The 21683-nt window shown below is 40.4% G+C and overlaps 1 protein-coding gene across 1 annotated transcript; it reads left to right on the top strand.

The window, feature by feature from the left end:
* The first annotated feature begins 20383 nt into the window (after window positions 1-20383).
* Window positions 20384-21332, top strand: LOC129007792 (olfactory receptor 52M1). Its single transcript, XM_055019501.2, is given in 4 exon segments — window positions 20384-20682; window positions 20684-20807; window positions 20809-21126; window positions 21129-21332. Coding segments are annotated over 4 exon segments (945 nt in total).
* Window positions 21333-21683: the final 351 nt, after the last annotated feature.

Genomic DNA, 21683 nt, shown 5'->3' with positions numbered 1-21683 from the left:
GGAAAGAACTACTTTAAAGCTCATATGGAATCAAAAAAGAGCCCACGTCACCAAGTCAATCCTAAGCCAAAAGAACAAAGCTGGAGGCATCACGCTACTTGACTTCAAACTATACTACAAGGCTACAGTAACCAAAACAGCATGGTACTGGTACCAAAACAGAGATATAGATCAATGGAACAGAACAGAGCCCTCAGAAATAATGCTGCATATCTACAATTATCTGATCTTTGACAAACCTGAGAAAAACAAGCAATGGGGAAAGGATTCCCTATTTAATAAATGGTGCTGGGAAAACTGGCTAGCCATATGTAGAAAGCTGAAACTGGATCCCTTCCTTACATCTTATACAAAAATTAATTCAAGATGGATTAAAGACTTAAATGTTAGACCTAAAACCATAAAAACCCTAGAAGAAAACCTAGGCATTACCATTCAGGACATAGGCATGGGCAAGGACTTCATGTCTAAAACACCAAAAGCAATGGCAACAAAAGCCAAAATTGACAAATGGGATCTAATTAAACTAAAGAGCTTCTGCACAGCAAAAGAAACTACCATCAGAGTCAACAGGCAACCTACAAAATGGGAGAAAATTTTCATAACCTACTCATCTGACAAAGGGCTAATATCCAGAATCTACAAAGAACTCAAATTTACAAGAAAAAAACAACCCCATCAAAAAGCGGGCAAAGGACGTGAACAGACACTTCTCAAAAGACATTTATGCAGCCAAAAAACACATGAAAAAATGCTCATCATCACTGGCCATCAGAGAAATGCAAATCAAAACCACAATGAGATACCATCTCACACCAGTTAGAATGGCAATCATTAAAAAGTCAGGAAGCAACAGGTGCTGGAGAGGATGTGGAGAAATAGGAACACTTTTACACTGTTGGTGGGACTGTAAACTAGTTCACCCCTTGTGGAAGTCAGTGTGGCAATTCCTCAGGGATCTAGAACTAGAAATACCATTTGACCCAGGAATCTCATTACTGTGTATATACCCAAAGGACTATGAATCATGCTACTATAAAGACACATGCACACGTATGTTTATTGTGGCACTATTCACAATAGTGAAGACTTGGAACCAACCCAAATGTCCAACAATGATAGACTGGATGAAGAAAATGTGGCACATATACACCATGGAATACTATGCAGCCATAAAAAATGATGAGTTCATGTCCTTTGTAGGGACATGGATGAAGCTGGAAACCATCATTCTCAGCAAACTATCGCAAGGACAAAAGACCAAACACTGCATGTTCTCACTCATAGGTGGGAATTGAACGATGAGAACACATGGACACAGGAAGGGGAACATCACACACCAGGGCCTGTTGTGGGGTGGTGGGGGTGGGGAGGGATAGCATTAGGAGATATACCTAGTATTAAATGATGAGTTAATTGGTGCAGCACACCAACATGGCACATATATACATATGTAACTAACCTGTACATTGTGCACATGTACCCTAAAACTTTAAGTGTAATAAAAGAAAGAGCAGGAATAGTTATATCAGACAAAGTAGATTAAGACAAAAACTAAGAGGCAAAGGTTGCTATGTAATAAGGAGATCAGTTGTGCAAGAGGTTATAACAATTTTAAATATATATGCACCCAACACTGAAGGACTCAGATACATAGAGCAAATATTAGAGCTAAAGAGATATAGGCCCCAATACAATAATAGCTGGAGACCTTCAACACCCCACTTTCAGCATTGGACAGATCCTCCAGAAAAAGAAACACTGGACTTGATCGGCACTATAGACCAAATGGACCTAATAGAGAACATTTAGAGAGCGTTTTGTGCAATGACTACAAAATACACATTCTTTTCCTCAGCACACGGATTATTCTCAAGGACAGACCATATGTTAGGTTACAAAATAGGTGCTAACACATTCAAGAAAGTTGAAATAATGTTGTGATAATTAACAAGTGTCAACTTGATTGAAGGATGCAAAGTATTGTTACTGGTTGTGACTGAGGGTGTTGCTAAGGGAGATTAACATTTGAGTCAGTGGACTTGGAAAGGCAGACCCACTCTCAATGTGAGTTGGCACCATCTAATCAACTACCAGTGTGGCTAGAATAAAACAGACTTGCTGAGTGCTCCAGACATCTTTCTCCTGTGCTTCTTTCTGCCCTCAAACACCAGACTCCAAGTTCTTCAGCTTTTGGACTCTTGGACTTACACCAGTGATTTACTAGGGACCTTCAGCCACAGACTGAAGGCTGCACTGTCAGCTTCCCTACTTTTGAGGTTTGGGGACTTGGACTGGTTTCCTTGCTCCTCAGCTTGCAGACAGTATATTGTGGGAGTTTACCTTGTGATCATGTCAGTCAATACTCCTTAATAGACTCCCCTTCATATAGACAATTATCCTATTAGTTCTGTCTCTCTAGAGAACCCTGACTAATGCAAATGTCAAATATCTTCTGACAGCAGCGAACTAAAACTAGAAGTTAAAAACAAGAAGAATTTTGGAACCTATACAACTACATGGAAATTAAACAATATGCTCCTGAATGACCAGTGGTCAATGAAAAAATTAAATTGAAAAATTTCTTTAAACACATAGAAACAACATACCAAAATTCACAGGATACAGTGAAGGCAGCATGAGGGAAGTTTATAGCTGTAACTGCACACATCAAAAAAAGATGAAAAACTTAAAAAATCAAATGATGCATCTGATTAATAGCCAGAATAGATAAGGAGCTCAAACTATAGGAAATAAAATCTAGTAATCTGAACCAAAAAAGGGCAAAAGATTTGAATAGACATTTCTCAAAAGATGACATACAAATGGCAAACAGGCATGAAAAGGCACTAAACATTATTGATCAGAGAAATGAAAATCAAAACTATAATGGGATGTCATCTCACCCCAGTTAAAATGCCATATATAAAAAAAAGACAGGAAATAACAAATGCTGGCGAGGATGTGGAGAAAAGGGAACCCTCATTCACTGTTGATGGGAATGTAAATTAGTACAACCACTCTAGAGAATAGTTTGGAGGTTCTTCAAAAAACTAAAAATAGGGCTACCATATGATCCAGCAATCCACTGCTGGGTATATAGCTGATTAATTTTGCTGTGTCCCCACCCAAATCTCATTTCGATTTGTAATCCCCACATGTTGAGGAAGGGATCTAGTTCGAGGCAATTGGATCATGAAGGCAGTTTCCCTCATGCCATTCTCATGATAGTGAGGGAGTTCTCATGAAATCTGATGGTTTAAGAGCATTTGGCAATTCCCCCTGCTTGCTGTCTCTTCTGCTGCTTTGTGAAGAAGGTGCCTGCTTTCCCCATGCCTTCTGCCATAAGTTTCCTGAGACCTCCCTAGCCAGGCAGAACTTTTAATCAATTAAACTTCTTTCCTTTATAAATTACCCAGTCTCAGCTACTCTTTATAGTAGTGTGAAAACAGACTAATACAATAACCAAAAGAAAGGATATCAGTATATTGAAGAAGTCTTTTTTATTCCCATGTTTCTTGAAGCACTGTTCACAATAGTGAAGATTCAGAAGCAATCTAAGTGTCCATCAACAGATGAATAAAGTAAGTGTGGCACATATAAATGAATAGTGCTCCATTGTGTATAGGAATGAGATCCTGTCACTTGCAACAACATAGATGGAAATGGAAATGTTAAGTGAAAGAGGACAGGCACAGAAAGACAAATATTGTATGTTCTTAATTATCTGTGGGATTGGGAAGGTTACAGCAGGGGTAGGATGAAGGTGGGGATGGAAAATGGGTAAAAAAATAGGATGAATAAAATATTTAATAGCACAACAGGGTGACTAGTTAACAATAATAGTACATTTTAAAGTAACTAATTGAATTGTTTAACACAAAGGATAAAAGCTTGAGGGATTGGATACCCCATTCTCCATGATGTATTATGTATTGCATGTCTGTACCAAAACATCTTATTTACCTTATTAAAATATGTACCTACTATGTACTCACAAAAATTAAAAATTAAAAAATTAAAAGAATCAACCTGGAATAGCTATATTAACTCAAGTCAAAGCAAACTCCAGAGAAATAAATATAAGGCATAAAAAGGAATGTATGATAATCAGGTGAAGTCTATGAAAAGAAATTTTTAACGTGTATGTACCCACAATAGATCAAGATATGTGAGGCAAAAAACTGAACTGAAATAGGTAAATCCATTATTAAAGGTTGAGATTAATACACCTTTCTCCCTCAGTAATGCATCCAGCAGATAAGGGTGTGGGGAAAAAAATAGAAAAGCCATAGTTAACACTGAACATATTTTAACCAACAGTATTCAGTCAAAATGCACACAATATATTTAAACAGTAGAATACACATTCTTTAAGCTCTAATAGAATATTCACCAAGTAGACCACAGTTTGGGCCATAAATCATATTGTGGACATTAGTATTGATTAACAACTTCTTTACTACTTATTTAATTTCTGAAGTTTGATACTGGTCTTTTCAGGGTTTCAATCTTTTTTTTTTTAATTATACTTTAAGTTTTAGGGTACATGTACACAATGTGCAGGTTAGTTACATACGTATACATGTGCCATGCTGGTGTGTTGCACCCATTAACTCGTCATTTAGCATTAGGTGTATCTCCTAATGCTATCCCTCCCCGATTCACTATGAATTTTCTAATTTGTGTGCCTAAAGACATTCACAGTAGTCTCTGGGGATCTTCCGTATTTCTTTGGAATCAGTTGTAATATTATCTTTGTTATTTGATTATGCATATTTGGATCTCAGTCTAGCTAAGGGTCCATTAGTTGTGTTTTTTTCCCCCAAATAATTCTTGGGTTTATTGATCTTTTGTTCAGATTTTTATATCTCAATTTCATTAGGTTCTTTTCTAATGTTTTTCTTCTGCTAGCACCAGGAATTCTTTTTTCTAGTCCTTTTTAAGTACAAAGTTAGATTGTCAGTTTGTGCCCTTTGCAACTTCTTGATGAAGTTATTTAGGGCTATAAACTTTTCTCTTAACACTGCTTTGGCTGCATCTTAGAGATTTTGGTAAGCTGTATCCCCATCTTTGTTAATTTCAAAGAATTTTAAGTTTCTGCCTTAATTTAGATGTTTGCTTAGGAGTTATTGAGGAGTAAGTTGTTTAGTTTCCATGCATTTGTGTAGTTGAGGGTTGATATTGGTTTCCATTTTTATTGACCTGTGATCCAATGGTGTGCTTGGCATGATTTCATTTTTTTGAATTTGAGACTTGCTTTATGACCAAGCATGTGGTTAATCTCAATATGGTCCATGTGAAGATGAGAAGCACATATTCTATGGTTATGGGGTATTCTGTAGATGTCTATTAGGTCCAGTTGGCTGAGTGTTGAGTTTAAGTCCAGAGTTTGTTAGTTTCTGCCTCAATGATCTGTCTAATGCTATTGGTGGGGTGTTGAAATCTCTGACTATTGTTTCATGGTTGTCTAAGTCTTTCTGTAGGCCATGTAAAGGAGAAAAGAAAACCCTTATATGTGTTGATGAAATGCAAATTGGTATTGACCATTGTATCAGTGTGTCCTTACACTGCTATAAAGTGCTATCTGAGACCGGGTAATTTAAGAAGAGGTTTGACTCACAGTCTCACAGACTTAACAGGAAGCATGACTGGGAGACCATAGGAAAGTTACAATCATGGTAGAAGGCAAAGGGAAAACAAGCACTTTCTTCACACAGGAGAGAGTGTGAAGGCAAAAGTGCCACAAAATTTTAAGCCACCAAATCTCGTGAGAACTCATTATCACAAGAACATTGCAGGAGGAGGGTGGGGGGAAATCAGCCCCCATGATGCAGTCACCTCCCAGCAGGCCCCTTCTCCAATTTGACATGAGATTTGGGCAAATCCAAACCATATCAGCCATTATAGAAAACCTCTTGAGGAACGTCCACGTAGTTTACAGAACATAAGACCCAGGAATCCCTCTACTTGGTATTTACTCAAAGGGCATAAAATCAGCACCTTGCAGAGATAAGCGCACTTCCATGTTCATAAAATTGCTAGTCACAATAGCCAAGACATGGAATTAACCTATGTGTCAATTGACAGATGAATGGCTAGAGAAGTTGTAGCATTATTAGATACTGCCATTTGTGATGATAGCATGATGTCCTCAAGTTCATCTAAGTGAAATTAAGTCAGACACAGAAATATATGTGAAATTTAGAAAATGTCAGAGACAGAAATGGAGTGTAGAACTAGTTACCCAGGGCAGCGAAGGAGAAGAAACAGGGAGATGTAGGTCAAGGGTACAAAGTTGCTGCTATAAAGGATGAATAAGCCTAGAGAGCTTTTGTATAACATGAGGCCTGTATTTGTATACTGAAATATTTGCTAACTTTCTAAGAGTAGATTTTTGGCATTCTTACCACAAGGACAGGTAATTCTGTGAGATGATATATTGTTAATTTGGCTGCAGTAATAATTTCATTATGTATATCAAAACATGTTTTATAACTTAAAATATGGATAAAAGCTTCCTGTTCAGATGGTAAAATTTTATATTTACCCTGAATTTCTTAGGGGTCACTAAACCAGAATGAAAATGAAAGTGGGGAGGAGCGTTCCAAGATGGCTGAACAGGAACAGCTCTGGTCTGCAGCTCCCAGTGTGATCAGTGCAGAAGATGGGCAATTTCTGCATTTCCAACTGAGGTATCTGGTTCATCTCACTGGGACTGGTTGGACAGTGGGTACAGCCCACGGAGGGTGAGCTGAAGCAGGGCAGGGCATCACCTCACGTGGGAAGTGCAAGGGGTCAGGGGATTTCCCTTTCCTAGCCAAGGGAAGCAGTGACAGATAGTACAGGGAAATCCGGGCACTGCCACCTAAACACTGCGCTTTTCCAACAGTCTTAGCAAACGGCAGATCAGGAGATTATAACCCATGCCTGGCTCAGCAGGACCCACACCCATGGAGCCTTGCTCACTGCTAGTCTGAGATTCAACTGCGAGGTGGGCAAGCCTGGCTGGGGGAGGGACGTCCTCCATTGCTGAGGCTTGAATAGGTAAACAAAGCTGCTGGGAAGCTCCAACTGGATGGAGCCCACTACAGCTCAAAGAGGCCTGCCTGCTTCTGTAGACTCCACCCTCTGGGGGCAGGGCATAGCTGAACAAAAGGCAGCAGAAAATTCTGCAGACTTAAACGTCCCTGTCTGACAGCTCTGAAGAGAGCAGTGGTTCTCCCAGCAAGGTATTTGAGCTCTGAGAACAGACAGACTGCCTCCACAAGTGGGTCCCTGACCCTTGTGTAGCCTAACTTGGAGATACCTCCCAGTAGGGGCCAATTGACATCTCACACAGCCGGGTGCCCCTCTGAGACAAAGCTTCCAGAGGAAGGATCAGACAGCAATATTTGCTGTTCTGCAGTATTTGCTGTTCTGCAGTATTTGCTGTTCTGCAGCCTCTGCTGATGATACCCAGGCAAACAGCATCTGGAGTGGACCTCCAGTAAACTCCAACAGACCTGCAGCTGAGGGACCTGACAGTTAGAAGGAAAACTAACAAACAGAAAGGAATAGCATCAACATCAACAAAAAGGACATCCACACCAAAACCCCATCTGTAGGTCACCAAAGAACAAAGGTAGATAAAACCACAAACATGGGAGAAACCAGAGCAGAAAAGCTGAAAATTCTAAAAACCAGAGCACCCCCTTTCTCCTCCAAAGGATCACAGCGCCTTGCCAGCAATGGAACAAAGCAGGATGGAGAATGACTGATGAGTTGACAGAAGTAGGCTTCAGAAGGTCAGTAATAACAAACTTCTCTGAGCTAAAGGAGGATTTTTGAACCATCACAAGGAAGCTAAGAACTTGGAAAAAGATTAGATGAATGGCTAACTAGAATAAACAGTGTAGAGAAGCTGAAAACCATGGCAAGAGAACTACGTGACGCAGTCACAAGTTTCAGTAGCCAATTTGATCAAGTAGAAGGAAAGGGTATCAGTGATTGAAGATCAAATGAATGAAATGATGCAAGAAGAGAAGTTTAGAGAAAAAAAGAGTAAAAAGAAAGGAACAAAGCCTCCAAGAAATATGGGACTGTGAAAAGACCAAATCTACATTTGATTGGTGTACCTGAAAGTGATGGGGAGAATGGAACCAAGCTGGAAAACACTCTTCAGGATATTATCTAGGAGAACTTCCCCAACCTGGCAAGGCAGGCCAACATTCAAATTGAGGAAATACAGAGAACACCACAAAAGATACTCCTTGAGAAGAGCAGCCCCAAGACACATAATTGTCAGATTCACCAAGGTTGAAATGAAGGAAAAAATGTTAAAGGCAGCCAGAAAGAAAGGTCGGGTTACTCACAAAGGGAAACCCATCAGACTAACAGCTGATCTCTCAGCAGAAACCCTACAAGCCAGAAGAGAGTGGGGGCCAGTATTCAACATTCTTAAAAGAATTTTCAACCCAGAATTTCATATCCAGCCAAACTAAGCTTCATAAGTGAAGGAGAAATACAATCCTTTACAGACAAGCAAATGCTGAGGCATTTTGACACCACCAGGCCTGCCTTACAAGAGCTCCTGAAGGAAGCAATGAACATGGAAAGGAACAACTGGTACCAGCCACTGCAAAAACATGACAAATTGTAAAGACCATCAAAGCTAGGAAGATACTGAATCAAATAACGGGCAAAATAACCAGCTAACATCATAATGACAGGATCAGATTCACACATAACAGTATTAACCTTAAATGTAAACAGGCTAAATGCCCCAATTAAAACACACAGAGTGGCAAATTGGATAAAGAGTCAAGACCCATCAGTGTACTGTATTCAGAAGACCCATCTTATGTGCAGAGACACACAAAGGCTCAAAATAAAGGGATGGAGGAAGATCTACCAAGCAAATGGAAAACAAAAAAAAGCAGGGGTTGCAGTCCTAGTCTCTGATAAAGCAGACTTTAAACTGACAAAGATCAAAAGAGACAAAGAAGGCCATTACATAATGGTAAAGGGATCAATTCAACAAGAGCTAACTATCCTAAATATATATGCACCCAATATAGGAGCACCCATATTCATAAAGCAAGTCCTGAGAGACCTACAAAGAGACTCCCACACAACAATAATGGGAGACTTTAACACCCCACTGTCAATATTAGACAGATCAACAAGACAGAAGTTTAACAAGGATATCCAGGACTTGAACTCAGCTTTGGACCAAGCAGACCTCATAGACATCTACAGAACTCTCCACCCCAAATCAACAGACTATACATTCTTCTCAACACCACATCGCACTTATTCCAAAATTGACCACATAGTTGGAAGTAAAGCACTCCTTAGCAAATGTAAAAGAACAGAAATCACAACAAACTGGCTCTCAGACCACAGTGCAATCAAATTAGAATTCAGCATTAAACTCACTCAAAACTGCTCAACTACTTGGAAACTGAACGACCTGCTCCTGAATGACTACTGGGTAAATAACGAAATGAAGGCAGAAATAAAGATGTTCCTTGAAACCAATGAGAATGAAGACAGAATGAAGACACAATGAACCAGAATCTCTGGGATACATTTAAAGCCATGTGAAGATGGTAATTTATAGCACTAAATGCCCACAAGAGAAAGCAAGAAAGATCTAAAATTGACACCCTAACATCACAATTAAAAACTAGAGAAGAAAGAGCAAACAAATTCAAAAGCTAGCAGAAGACAAGAAATAGCTAAGATCAGAGCAGAACTGAAGGAGATAGAGACAAAAAAAACCCTCCAAAAAAAAAAAAAAAAAGTCAATGAATCCAGGAGCTGTTTTTTCTTTAAAATATCAACAAAATTGATAGACTGCTAGCAAGACTAATAAAAAAAAAAAAAAAAAAAAAAGAGGTCGGGCACGGTAGCTCAGGCTTGTAATCCCAGCACTTTGGGAGGCTGAGGCGGGCAGATCACCAGGTCAGGAGATCAAGACCATCCTGGCTAACACGGTGAAACCTTGCCTCTACCAAAAATACAAAAAAATTAGGCAGGCATGGTGGCGGGGGCCTGCAGTCCCAGCTACTTGGGAGGCTGAGGCAGGAAAATGGCATGAACCTGGGAAGTGATGCTTGCAGTGAGCCAAGATAATGCCACTGCACTCCAGCCTGGGTGACAGAGCGAGACTCTGTCAAAAAAAAAAAAAAAAAAAAAAAAAAAAAGAAGAGACAGAAGAATCAAATGGCAGAAGAATCAAATAGACACAATAAAAAATGGTAAAGGGGATATCACCACCAATCCCACAGAAATACAAACTACCATCAGAGAATACTATAAATGCCTCTATGCAAATAAACTAGAAAATCTAGAAGAAATGGATAAATTCCTGGACACATACTTCCTCCCAAGACTAAACCAGGAAGAAGTTGAATCTCTGAATAGAACAGTAATGGGCTCTGAAATTGAGGCAATAATAGCCTATCAACCAAAAAAAGTCCAGGACCAGACGGATTCACAGCCAAATTCTACCAGAGGTACAAAGAGGAGCTGGTTCCATTCCTTCTGAAACTATTCCAATCAATAGAAAAAGAGGGAATCCTCCCTAACTCATTTGATGAGGCCAGCATCATCCTGATATCAAAGACTGGCAGAGACACAACAAAAGAAAGAATTTTAGACCAATAATCCCTGATGAACATTGATGTGAAAATCCTCAGTAAAATACTGGCAAACCGAATCCAGCAGCACATCAAAAAGCTTATCCACCATGATCAAGTGGGCTTCATCCCTGGGATGCAAGGTTGGTTCAACATATGCAAATCAATAAATGTAATCCATCACATAAACGGAACCAAAGACAAAAACCACATGATTATCTCAATAGATGAATTTTGTCTAAGGCCTTTTCTGCAACAGTCCTTCATGCTAAAAACTCTCAATAAAGTAGGTATTGATGGAATGTATCTCAAAATAAGCTGTTTATGACAAACCCACAGCCAGTATCTCATACTGAGTAGGCAAAAACTGGAAGCATTGCCTTTGAAAACCGGCACAAGACAGGGATACCCTCTCTCATCACTCCTATTTCAACATAGTGTTGGAAGTTCTGGCCAGGGCAACCAGGCAGGAGAGGAAATAAAGGGTATTCAAGCAGGAAAAGAGGAAGTCAAATTGTCCCAGTTCGCAGATGACATGATTGTATATTTAGAAAACCCCATCATCTCAGCTCAAAATCTCCTTAAGATAGGCAACTTCAGCAAAGTCTCAAGATACAAAATCAATGTGCAAAAACACAAGCATTCCTATACACCAATAACAGAAAAACAGAGAGCCAAATCACGAGTGAACTCCCATTCACAATTGCTTCAAAGAGAATAAAATACCTACCTAGGAATCCAACTTACAAGGGATGTGAAGGACCTCTTCAAGGAGAACTACAAACTACTGCTCAGTGAAATAAAAGAGGACAGAAACAAATGGAAGAACATTCCATGATCATGGGTAGGAAGAATATCATGAAAGTGGCCATACTGCCCAAGGTAATTTATAGATTCAATGCCATCCCCATCAAGCTACCACTGGCTTTCTTCGCAGAATTGGAAAAAACCACTTTAAAGTTCATATGGAACCAAAAAAGAGCCTGCATTGCCAAGACAATCCTAAGCAAAAAGAAAGTTGGAGGCATCATGCTACCTGACTTCAAGCTATACTACAAAGGCTACAGTAACCAAAACAGCATGGTACTGGTACCAAAACAGAGATCTAGACCAATGGAACAGAACAGAGGCCTCAGAAATAACACCACACATCTACAACCATCTTATCTTTGACAAACCTGACAAAAACAAGCAATGGGGAAAGGATTCCCTATTTAATAAATGGTGCCAGGAAAATAGGCTAGCCATATGTAGGAAGTTGAAACTGGATCCTTTCCTTACAACTTACACAACAATTCAAGATGGATTAAAGACTTAAATGTTAGACCTAAAACCATAAAAACCCCTAGAAGGAAACCTATGCAATACCATTCAGGACATAGGTATGGGCAAGGACTTCATAACTAAAACACCAAAAGCAATGGCAACAAAAGCCAAAATAGACAAATGGGATCTAATTAAACTAAAGAGCTTCTGCACAGCAAAATAAACTACCATCTGAATGAACAGGCAACCTACAGAATGGGAGAAAACTTTTGCCATCTACCCATCTGACAAAGGGCTAATATCCAGAATCTACAAAGAACTTAAATTTACAAGAAAAAAAATCAAACAACCCCATCAAAAAGTGGGCAAAGGATATGAACAGACACTTCTCAAAAGATGACATTTATGTAGCCAACAGACATGAAAAAAATTGGTCAGATAAATGCAAATCAAAACCACAATGAGATATCTCACACCAGTTACAATGGTGATCATTAAAAAGTTAGGAAACAACAGGTGATAGAGAGGATGTGGAGAAATAGGAACACTTTTACACTGTTGGTGGGAGTGTAAACTAGTTCAGCCATTATGGAAGACAGTATGGTGATTCCTCAAGGATCTAAAACTAGAAATACCATTTGACCCAGCTATCCCATGACTGGGTATATGCTCAAAGGATTATAAATCATGCTACTATAAAGACACATGCACACATATGTTTATTGCAGCACTATTCACAATAGCAAAGACTTGGAACCAACCCAAATGTCCATCAATGATAGACTAGATTAAGAAAATGTGGCACATACACACCATGGAATACTATGCAGCCATAAAAAAGGATGAGTTCATGTCCTTTGTAGTGACATGGATAAAGCTGGAAACCATCATTCTGAGCAAAGTATTGCAAGGACAGAAAATCAAACACTGCTTGTTCTCACTCATGGGTGAGAATTGAACAATGAGAACACTTGGACACAGTGTGGGGAACATCACACACCAGGGCCTATCACGGGGTAGGGGGATGGGGGAGGGATAGCATTAAGAGAAATACCTAATGTAAATGATGAGTTAGTGGGTGCAGCAAACCAACACAGCACATGTATACGTATGTAACAAACCTACACATTGTGCACATGTACCCTAGAACTTAAAGTATAATTAAAAAAAAAAAATGAAAGTGGGACCGAGGAGGTTCAGAAGTCAGTTATGGAGTTGAATGGTTTGTCTGCAGAGTCAAAGTCTCCTCCATGGATACCAGAAACTGGGATGAAGTAGAAAGCTTATCCAGGTAGAAAAATCCTCAATGATGTTCTTCCATAAGTTTCAACATGTCTTTAAGTAAGGAGGAACAATAAAAGGGTGACATTTGCAGCTTATGCCATATGGTCATGAGCTTTTGACAAAAGATGGAAGAACAAAACTCTGGAAACAGTAATAAATAACCCCAAACTTATCTGTTTTGTATGGAGGTGCATGAGATAAAGTGATTGACTACCATTGAGGGCTAAGGGTAAGTACTGGCCTTGATTAAAAAGCTCCCCTCTTCCCACACTGTTGTAGTTTTGGAATGTTTGACTTTTTAGAAGTATCTATGGAAGAGTTCCAGAAAGTTGAGAACACAGTACACTCAATGTAAGGAAGATGTAGAATTTGAACCTAGGGCACACAAACCCAAAACTTTTGCTTTTAACCACTGTGGAAATCTTAGGCAAATTGCTTAGACTGTCTGTACATCACATCTCTGATCTGAGAAGTGGAGATGAAAGAAGTTCACATCTCATTAAAAAATTAGCTGGGTGTGGTGGCATGTTCCTCTGGTCCCAGCTGCTTAGGAGGATCGGCTTCAGCCCAGGAGATTGGGGCTGTGGTGAGCTATGTTCATGCTGCTGCACTCCAGCCTGGGCAACAAAGTGAGGCCCTGTTTCAAAAAACGTTCTTCTCTCATAGGGTTGTTCCTGCAGAAGGTAAACTCACAAAAGAAATCAGACAACATTACATGAAGAGGACACTTGTATACACGTTTATAGCAGCCCAATTCACAATTGCAAAAATGTGGGACCAGCCTACATGTCCATCAGCCAACAAGTAGAGAAAATTGGTGTGTATACATACATAATATGGGATACAACTCAGCCATAAAAAGGAGTGAAATAATGGCATTTGCAGCAACCTGAATAAAGTTGGAGACCCTTATTCTCAGTGAAAGTAATTCAGGAATGAAAACCCAAATATTGTATGTCCTCACTTATAAGTGGGAGCTAAGCTATGAGGATGCAAAGGCATAAGGATGATATAATGGACTTTGGGGACACCGTGGGGAAGGATGGGAGGGGGTGAGGAATAAAAGGCTACACACTGGGTCCAGCATTTACTGCTTGGGTGACAGGTACACCAAGTCTCAGAAATCACCACTAACCCATATAACCAAAACCCCCCGTTTTCCAAAAATTATTGAAATAAAAGAGACTTAGGAATGGAGATTGGGGTGAAAAAGGAAGTCTAAAGATTTAGGCATAACTTGGTCAAAGGCAAATCTTGTAAGCATCAGAACTGGCACTGGGGCTGTGGTCTATACTCAAGCATGGAAGCATACCACTTCTGTCATGGACAAGGAATGAGCTCAAGTTTGATCTCAGAGCCTGAATCCTGGATGTACCCCCTTGTGAGGTTGGGAAGGCAGCTTTAAGAAAAATGCTTTCCCTATTATAGCATCAGTATTCCCATTTGAGGGAAATTCTCAGGCTTCAGAGATATATATAAGTCCCTCAGTTGGTATTTATCTCCATGTACTCCAATTAAGCATCTGGGCTAACAAGTTTAGAATTTTATTCTAGAATTGAACATGAACAATGTTTATTTCAGAGAAACTATAATGCTGAACTGATAAAGTTATAAACTGAGAGTCCAATATTCAATATTCAACTTGTTGTTGGTATTGTGTTGGTCTGACTTTTCATCTTTGATTGACCTACATATGGGAGACCTAGCTATAAAATAGGATGGAATGGGAAAATCTGAGTAGTTGCATTCAAATGAAGGTTTAAGATATTTAACGACACCAAGCTCTATGTTTGTATTGCAGAGCCCCGTCAGCCAGTGGCATAATCTCATTTGGGGGCCAGGGCTCCCTCTCCTGGACAGTGTTAAAATGGGGACAGTGTTATAATGTCAATGTTTGCTTCTGATTCAGATCTGTTTCCAAGGCTGAATACGTATCTCTTCCATTTAACTTAAGATATTTTCCTATAGTGAAAGGTAACACTTTTTCCTGCACATCTGAGGCATATCTCCCCCTAAATTGGAAGAATGAGGTTTTGAAAGTTTGTGCATCAAATTAAGGGATGAGGACTTACTGTAACCTTAAGGATAATTCAACAAGTGTATTGGTTTATTGGATACTTTTAGTTTTCAAATGTTGTACAAGGCATCCAGATACAGAATAGACTGAGATACTAAGTTTGTCAAAGCAGAGTTTATCCACTGGAGGTGGTAAATGCTGGATATGAATCTGGATATGAATTTCAAAATCTAGATATGAATCTGTATAGACTGATAGCCAAATAAAAAGTAGGACTAAGGGTACAGCATACATGCAGGATAGAAGGATCCTGTAGATTTTGGCCACTACCAGCAATTTCACACAGAATGTAAAATGTAAGCTTGGGGAGCAGGTTGCAAGCTCCGGAAGTTCCCAGCTTCTCCCGAGGTTCTATAGAGTTAGAATCCTCCAAAAGGGGAGTAGAAGTGAAAATGAGATCCTTCCCATAATGATTCTACCGCATTAGCCCCCTTCCCTGACTATATTAGCTCCTAGCCTGAAAGAGAAGGTCACATTGTATCTCCCAGGCTTAGAGCTAGCCCTTCCTGAAGACACAGGGACAGCAGTAATGGTGATAATGCTGTTTAAGCATTTGTCATGTTTGTCTTACTAGGCCCTTCATATACAGTAACCAAGTTATAACTACTATCCAAAGAGATTATTCAATTTATGCTTGAAGAACTGGAAATGATGTAACTTGCTTGAGGTCACATAGTGAGTATTGTAACTGGGCTGGCTCTGCAAACTCAAGCCTTTGAAGCTTCAGAGGCCATGCCTTGTCACACATCCTGAAGTGTGACACTCCAACCCATGAACATCCCATTGGAACACTTGAAGAAAAAAACTACTTCTTCAGTTTTCCACTGAGAAAAGGGATGTTAGAGAAGGTTTCATTCAAAAAGATGTGAAGGAGATCTACCATTCCACCCACAAGGTGGAGTCCTTTCCACAATATAAACTGGAGTGGGGGAAAAATCTCTTCAGTATCTCATTTTGAAGAGTTGCTATTCAGTTGTCTTAAATAATTTAGGACCCTACCATCACCCCCTAATACTGTGAAGAGATTAGACTTTAGACAGATAGGGGACTGGAGTTCAGCCTGAGTCCCAGGAAACTCATCTACACCCTGGGAAGGTCTTTGATTTCTACTTGGTGTCCCTAGAATAGCTGCAGATACCAGGAAGGCCAGATGCAAGAAACAAGAGGACTTGGATACAAGGGATTATGATTCAGTTAATGGGTCTGTTCCTTCCTTCTGGACCAACCCTGGCATGCCAGGAACAGCTGTACTTTAGGTTTAGATTCTGTGCTCATCCTTCTGGGACAAAGCCTGCTATTAACTTTCTATATTGAGGAAAGTGGGGAGGGCTCAGATCCCAGATGGAATTCCCTAGACACCTGAGCAGAATGCTTATAAGTGCAAGGTCTCTGAGGCATTTGGAGCCCCAGGCTCTTACTGACATGACCCAGTCCAGGTAAGAACATCTTACAAAGAATGATATAGAAAAAGAATAGGGGTCATAGGGAGGAGTTCCCAGCCTAAGGATGAATAGACCTTGGGCAGCCAACTTAGTTCATACTCCTATAAGTCTAAGGCAAGACTCAGGAAAGGGATTCTCTGGGAAGGACATTTAGAATAGGTAGAGTTCCCACAGAGCCACAAACAAGGAGTCTGATGAAGCCTCTAGTTCACTAATGACAATACAGGACCTTTTAATACATCACCATGTTCTTTAAATAGACAATATTTTCTTCTTATTCAACAGCCAGGTACTGTGCTAGCACATGACTTCTAGTAAGACAGGCAAGATCACTACCCTTTTAGAACTTATTCTGTTTGGGGAAAGATACATCAGAAGACAATTCAGAGAACTATTAAGACAGTACAGAAATAGGGCATGGAACCAAGAATCAAGGCAAGATTCATTGAAGTGGATATCTAAGCTATGGCAAGGTGAACATGTAAGGATTCACTAGGCAAAGGAGGAAGGAAGAACGTCCTTTCAATATCAGAGAAGAACATGTATTATTCTCAGAAGCAAAAGGACATGTTCCAGTTGGGAAACATAAATGCAGTCTCATTGGAAGGTGGTAAGCAGGGTGAGGAATGGTAAAAGCCATGGCAGGTTATGGTGGATGTGTTTGAATGGATCACTCAGATGAGAGGTTGCTTTGCAGAATGCTTATGCTCATACCATCCCTGCACAGAAGCTGCAGTAGACTACTGTATTTAAGGTATGAGAACTGCTCCTGACAAGTGAGGTATGAATTAAAGAGCTACTCTCAGTGTTAGGATCTTAGGGGAAAAGACAGGGGTCAAAAACTTATCCCAAGAGTCGGTCCTCCCCATGTAGCAGCTGAAGTGCATCTCTCTGGTCAAGGATATGCTCTTCAGTTTCACAACATTTTCCTAGAAATGAATAGGAAGAGATGAAATGGAGGTATCCATCAAGAAACAGCCCTGTATATTGTCAGGTATGAGGAAGGAAAGTGAGAGAAGATAAATTCTACCTTCTCCAGAGTTTCAGGTCAGTCCAGAAGGGACATCTGACATGGCTGGAACAAGGTCTGTGATACCAGAGGCCTATTGGATTTCATGAAAAGTCACTTCCTCTTGTGTCCACAATTCACCAAGCAATTCAGATAACAGATGAGACCAATTCACACTTGGTCTCATCTGTGATTTGTGCCTGTAAGTTCCTCCTATAACAATCTCTGCACAAGTCTAGAAGGGAGTCATTTGCCAGGGAAGAAGTGAAGGGATTCAAATTGTATTAGAAGGAAAGATGGACCCTGAAACAGCTTTCTCACTAATATAGGAGGGGTAATAGTTGTACTTAGGAATCATGGCAACAGAAAAATTCACTTGGTTGAGTCCTGCTAATTTTTCCATTCAAGAACTCTATACTTCTGGAGTAGAACAAAACTTTTCCACATTACAGCTTTGTTTAGTAGGACATATTCAAGCTATAAAAGCCATTTGATTAGACATACAAGTAAAATAGAAAAGTCCCCCTTTATTGTAAATCTAAATATCAGAGGAAAGATTATCTAGCCCCTGATGGTCATGAGTTTATAGCTCTTTTGCCTTTAGGATTAGTTCTGTGACTTGTCAACTTTCAGATTCTGTGTCCTACTGAGGAAGCAATCTTCTTGTCAAGAGATAATACTGGGTAAAGATTATATACTGTTGGGATCTGGTCTGATATATTCATGAAATAACAAGTGGCATAGTCAAAGGGGCAGTTGAAGGGACTACCTGCAGAGGCATGAGAAGAGTTAAGGAACTTGACAAGGGATGGGGAGGCACTGGGACTAACAGTAAGCAGCACAACTTAGCCTAGAACTGACCAGGTAAAGCAGGGCATGGTTACCAGAACACAGGAAGGGTCACTTCAGGAGCTGGGGCCTTTGGTAGAAGACCAAGACACTGCCAAACATAGCTGGTAGGAAGGGAACTAGAGAGTAGGTCTCTAATTTCTGGTTTTACCCTCATATCTCCTGTTAAGCCCACCTGGAAAACAGAGGACAAGGGAATCCGGGTGATACAGCCCATGAGTAAAATGTAGCATCTGAGACATAGAACAGGGATCTATGCAGCAAATGGAGGGTGCAAATGAAGAACAACCAGAATATAGGTTAAGGAAGCCAAGCCACCTCCTTCCAACTAAATCCATCACTCCATTCTACCTGATGACTTCACAGGCCAGTTCCTGTGTACTCCTTTCCTTCCCAGCCCCAATGACTCAGCCTTTTTATCTTCCCTATTTGCAGTTATTGCCAACATTATGCCCACTTGTCATAATCTTTGAGAATCTTAAGGTGAGCCCAGCTTATGGAGAGGTTTTATGGGATAATGTCAGACAGCAGTCACCCTCTCAAGTACCACAGCTTCCTGGAGATAGACATTCCAGAGTCTTTTGAAGTTTGAACATTTTTGGCTTTGCATGTTAGTCTCAACAGAATAAAGAGCTAATGCTTAGTGTTACTATCAACTAGTAAATGCAGCTGCATTTTCATTTAGTCATGACAACTCCTCTAGGCCATGGCTTTAAGTTTGTCGCAAAGCGTGGTTAGTTGTATTTCACTAATGGGATAAAGCAGTTTGCCTAAGCTCTCACTGCCAAGATCTGAAGACAGATCCAGAAAAGTCCTAAGCCCAGATTGCTGACTATTCTGTAGTCAACCTAACTAGGCTTAAGATGTAGAGCATGAAACTTCTTACATGCTCTTCACCTTCTTTCACATTCCTCTGATATATAAGGAACACATTCTGGTATGATCTTTTAGACAAAGATTAAAAAAATCAGAGACAACACCTTGTTTTCATGTATTTGCTTTAAATTGACATCTTTTTAGTGAGTTGCTCTGGACTCCAAGTAAGGGTGTTTCATGGCCAAACATTTGTCTGAGGCTTCATGCCACTCTGCACTGAATGTCTTCTTCCTCCCTGCTGATAACCCTCTCTGTTTCCAGAGCCTTATCTTCATATTCAGTCTTCATGAAGTGAGGGAGCCCTTGCCAGGCTTTGCCTTTGGGTATCACATATGCATAAACTGAGCTTTGGTCAGCTTTTATCTTTCAGAAATCACTTTGTTTCCACCCTCTGGAAGGTCTCATCTTTACCATCCCAAGTCTCTGCCTTGTGACTTTGGCCTGCAAATTAGACATTTCAGCTCATCCAGTAGTCAATTCTGGTCCCAGGCTTAAGCTTTGGTTTACCATAGAGCCTAGATTGTCCCAGGTGTCTCTGACCCTCTGACACTTCAGTGCATCTCCTTTTCTTTCAAGGAGCTGTACACTTTAAAGCCTTCCAACATGATCTCAAGCACCACCTCATAGCCTGCCTGCAGTGGTAAATGACCAGATAGTTATTTGCTTTAGGTCAATTCATTCACTGATGCAAGAATATACTCCTTGAAGGTCATACTGCAAAAAGATATATTTCATTCAAGTGAGTGTCTTGACTTACGCTTTGTAAGATTTTGTGAACATTTTAGTATAATGTGACACTGACATTCTAGAATTTCTTCTAAGATGATTTATCATCTAACATCTAGTCAGTGACCCTATTATTATAGGAACTTAGAGTAAAATATTGTCTTATTTCCAGGAAAAACATCCTGCTGCGTTTAGGGGTGCAAGTGAGAATGTTCACATATAAATAGCCATGCTCACTCTTCATAATATCTGCTCAGTACCCAGCTCCTTCCGGCTCACTGGCATCCCAGGACTGGAATCCCTATACATCTGGCTCTCCATCCCCTTTGGCTCCATGTACCTGGTGGCTGTGGTGGGGAATGTGACCATCCTGGCTGTGGTAAGGATAGAACGCAGCCTGCACCAGCCTATGTACTTTTTCTTGTGCATGTTGGCTGCCATTGACCTGGTTCTGTCTACTTCTACTATGCCCAAACTTCTGGGAATCTTCTGGTTTGATGCTGGTGACATTGGCCTGGATACCTGCTTGGTTCCTTATCCACTGCTTTGCCACTGTTGAGTCAGGCATCTTCCTTGCCATGGCTTTTGATCGCTATGTGGCCATCTGCAACCCACTACATCATAGCATGGTGCTCACTCATACAGTGGTGGGTCCGCTTGGGGCTTGTTTCTTTCCTCCGGGGTATTCTCTACATTGGACCTCTGCCTCTGATGATCCACCTGTGGCTGCCCCTTTGTAAAACCCATGTTATCTCCCACTCCTACTGTGAGCACATGGCTGTAGTTGCCTTGACATGTGGTGACAGCAGGGTCAATAATGTCTATGGGCTGAGCATCAGCTTTCTGGTGTTGATCCTGGACTCAGTGGCTAGTGCTGCGTCCTATGTGATGATTTTCAGGGCCGTGATGGGGCTAGCCACTCCTGAGGCTAGGCTTAAAACCCTGCGGACATGCGCTTCTCACATCTGTGCCACACCCTGATCTTTTATGTTCCCATTGCTGTTTCTTCCCTGATTCACCGATTTGGTCACTGTGTGCCTCCTCCAGTCCACACTCTGCTGGCCAACTTCTATCTCCTCATTCCTCCAATCCTCAATCCCATTGTCTATGCTGTTTGCACCAAGCAGATCTGAGAGAGGCTTCTCCAAATCCCAAGGATAGAAATGAAGATTAGATGATTACTATTTTCTTCTCTCTCAAATAAGCTCATGGGGAAGGTGTTTAAATATGGTGAGCTGCTTCCCATTAGGAACTTTACAAGCAGTTTGAGGTATTAGGCACTGTGGTCTCCAACTTTTGTAGTTCCAAAGGAATTCTAAGAAAGTATACAACTCTAAAGTCCTAAAAGTGGAAAATATAACTTACAACTAAAGGATATTTGAGCTGCAAAGAAGGTAAACCAACCATGATAGCGACAAGCTGCTAATATTTAGCATTGTGTCATGTAATTCTTGAAAATATCCTGACATGAGGTATTATTGTTTATATTTTATGAGGAAATAGGACAAGAACATGCTTGCTTTATGAAC

This window comes from Pongo pygmaeus, chromosome 9 (genome assembly GCF_028885625.2).
Source record: "Pongo pygmaeus isolate AG05252 chromosome 9, NHGRI_mPonPyg2-v2.0_pri, whole genome shotgun sequence".
In the NCBI taxonomy this organism is placed as follows: domain Eukaryota; kingdom Metazoa; phylum Chordata; class Mammalia; order Primates; family Hominidae; genus Pongo; species Pongo pygmaeus.
This window is presented reverse-complemented; position numbering and strand designations above follow the sequence as displayed.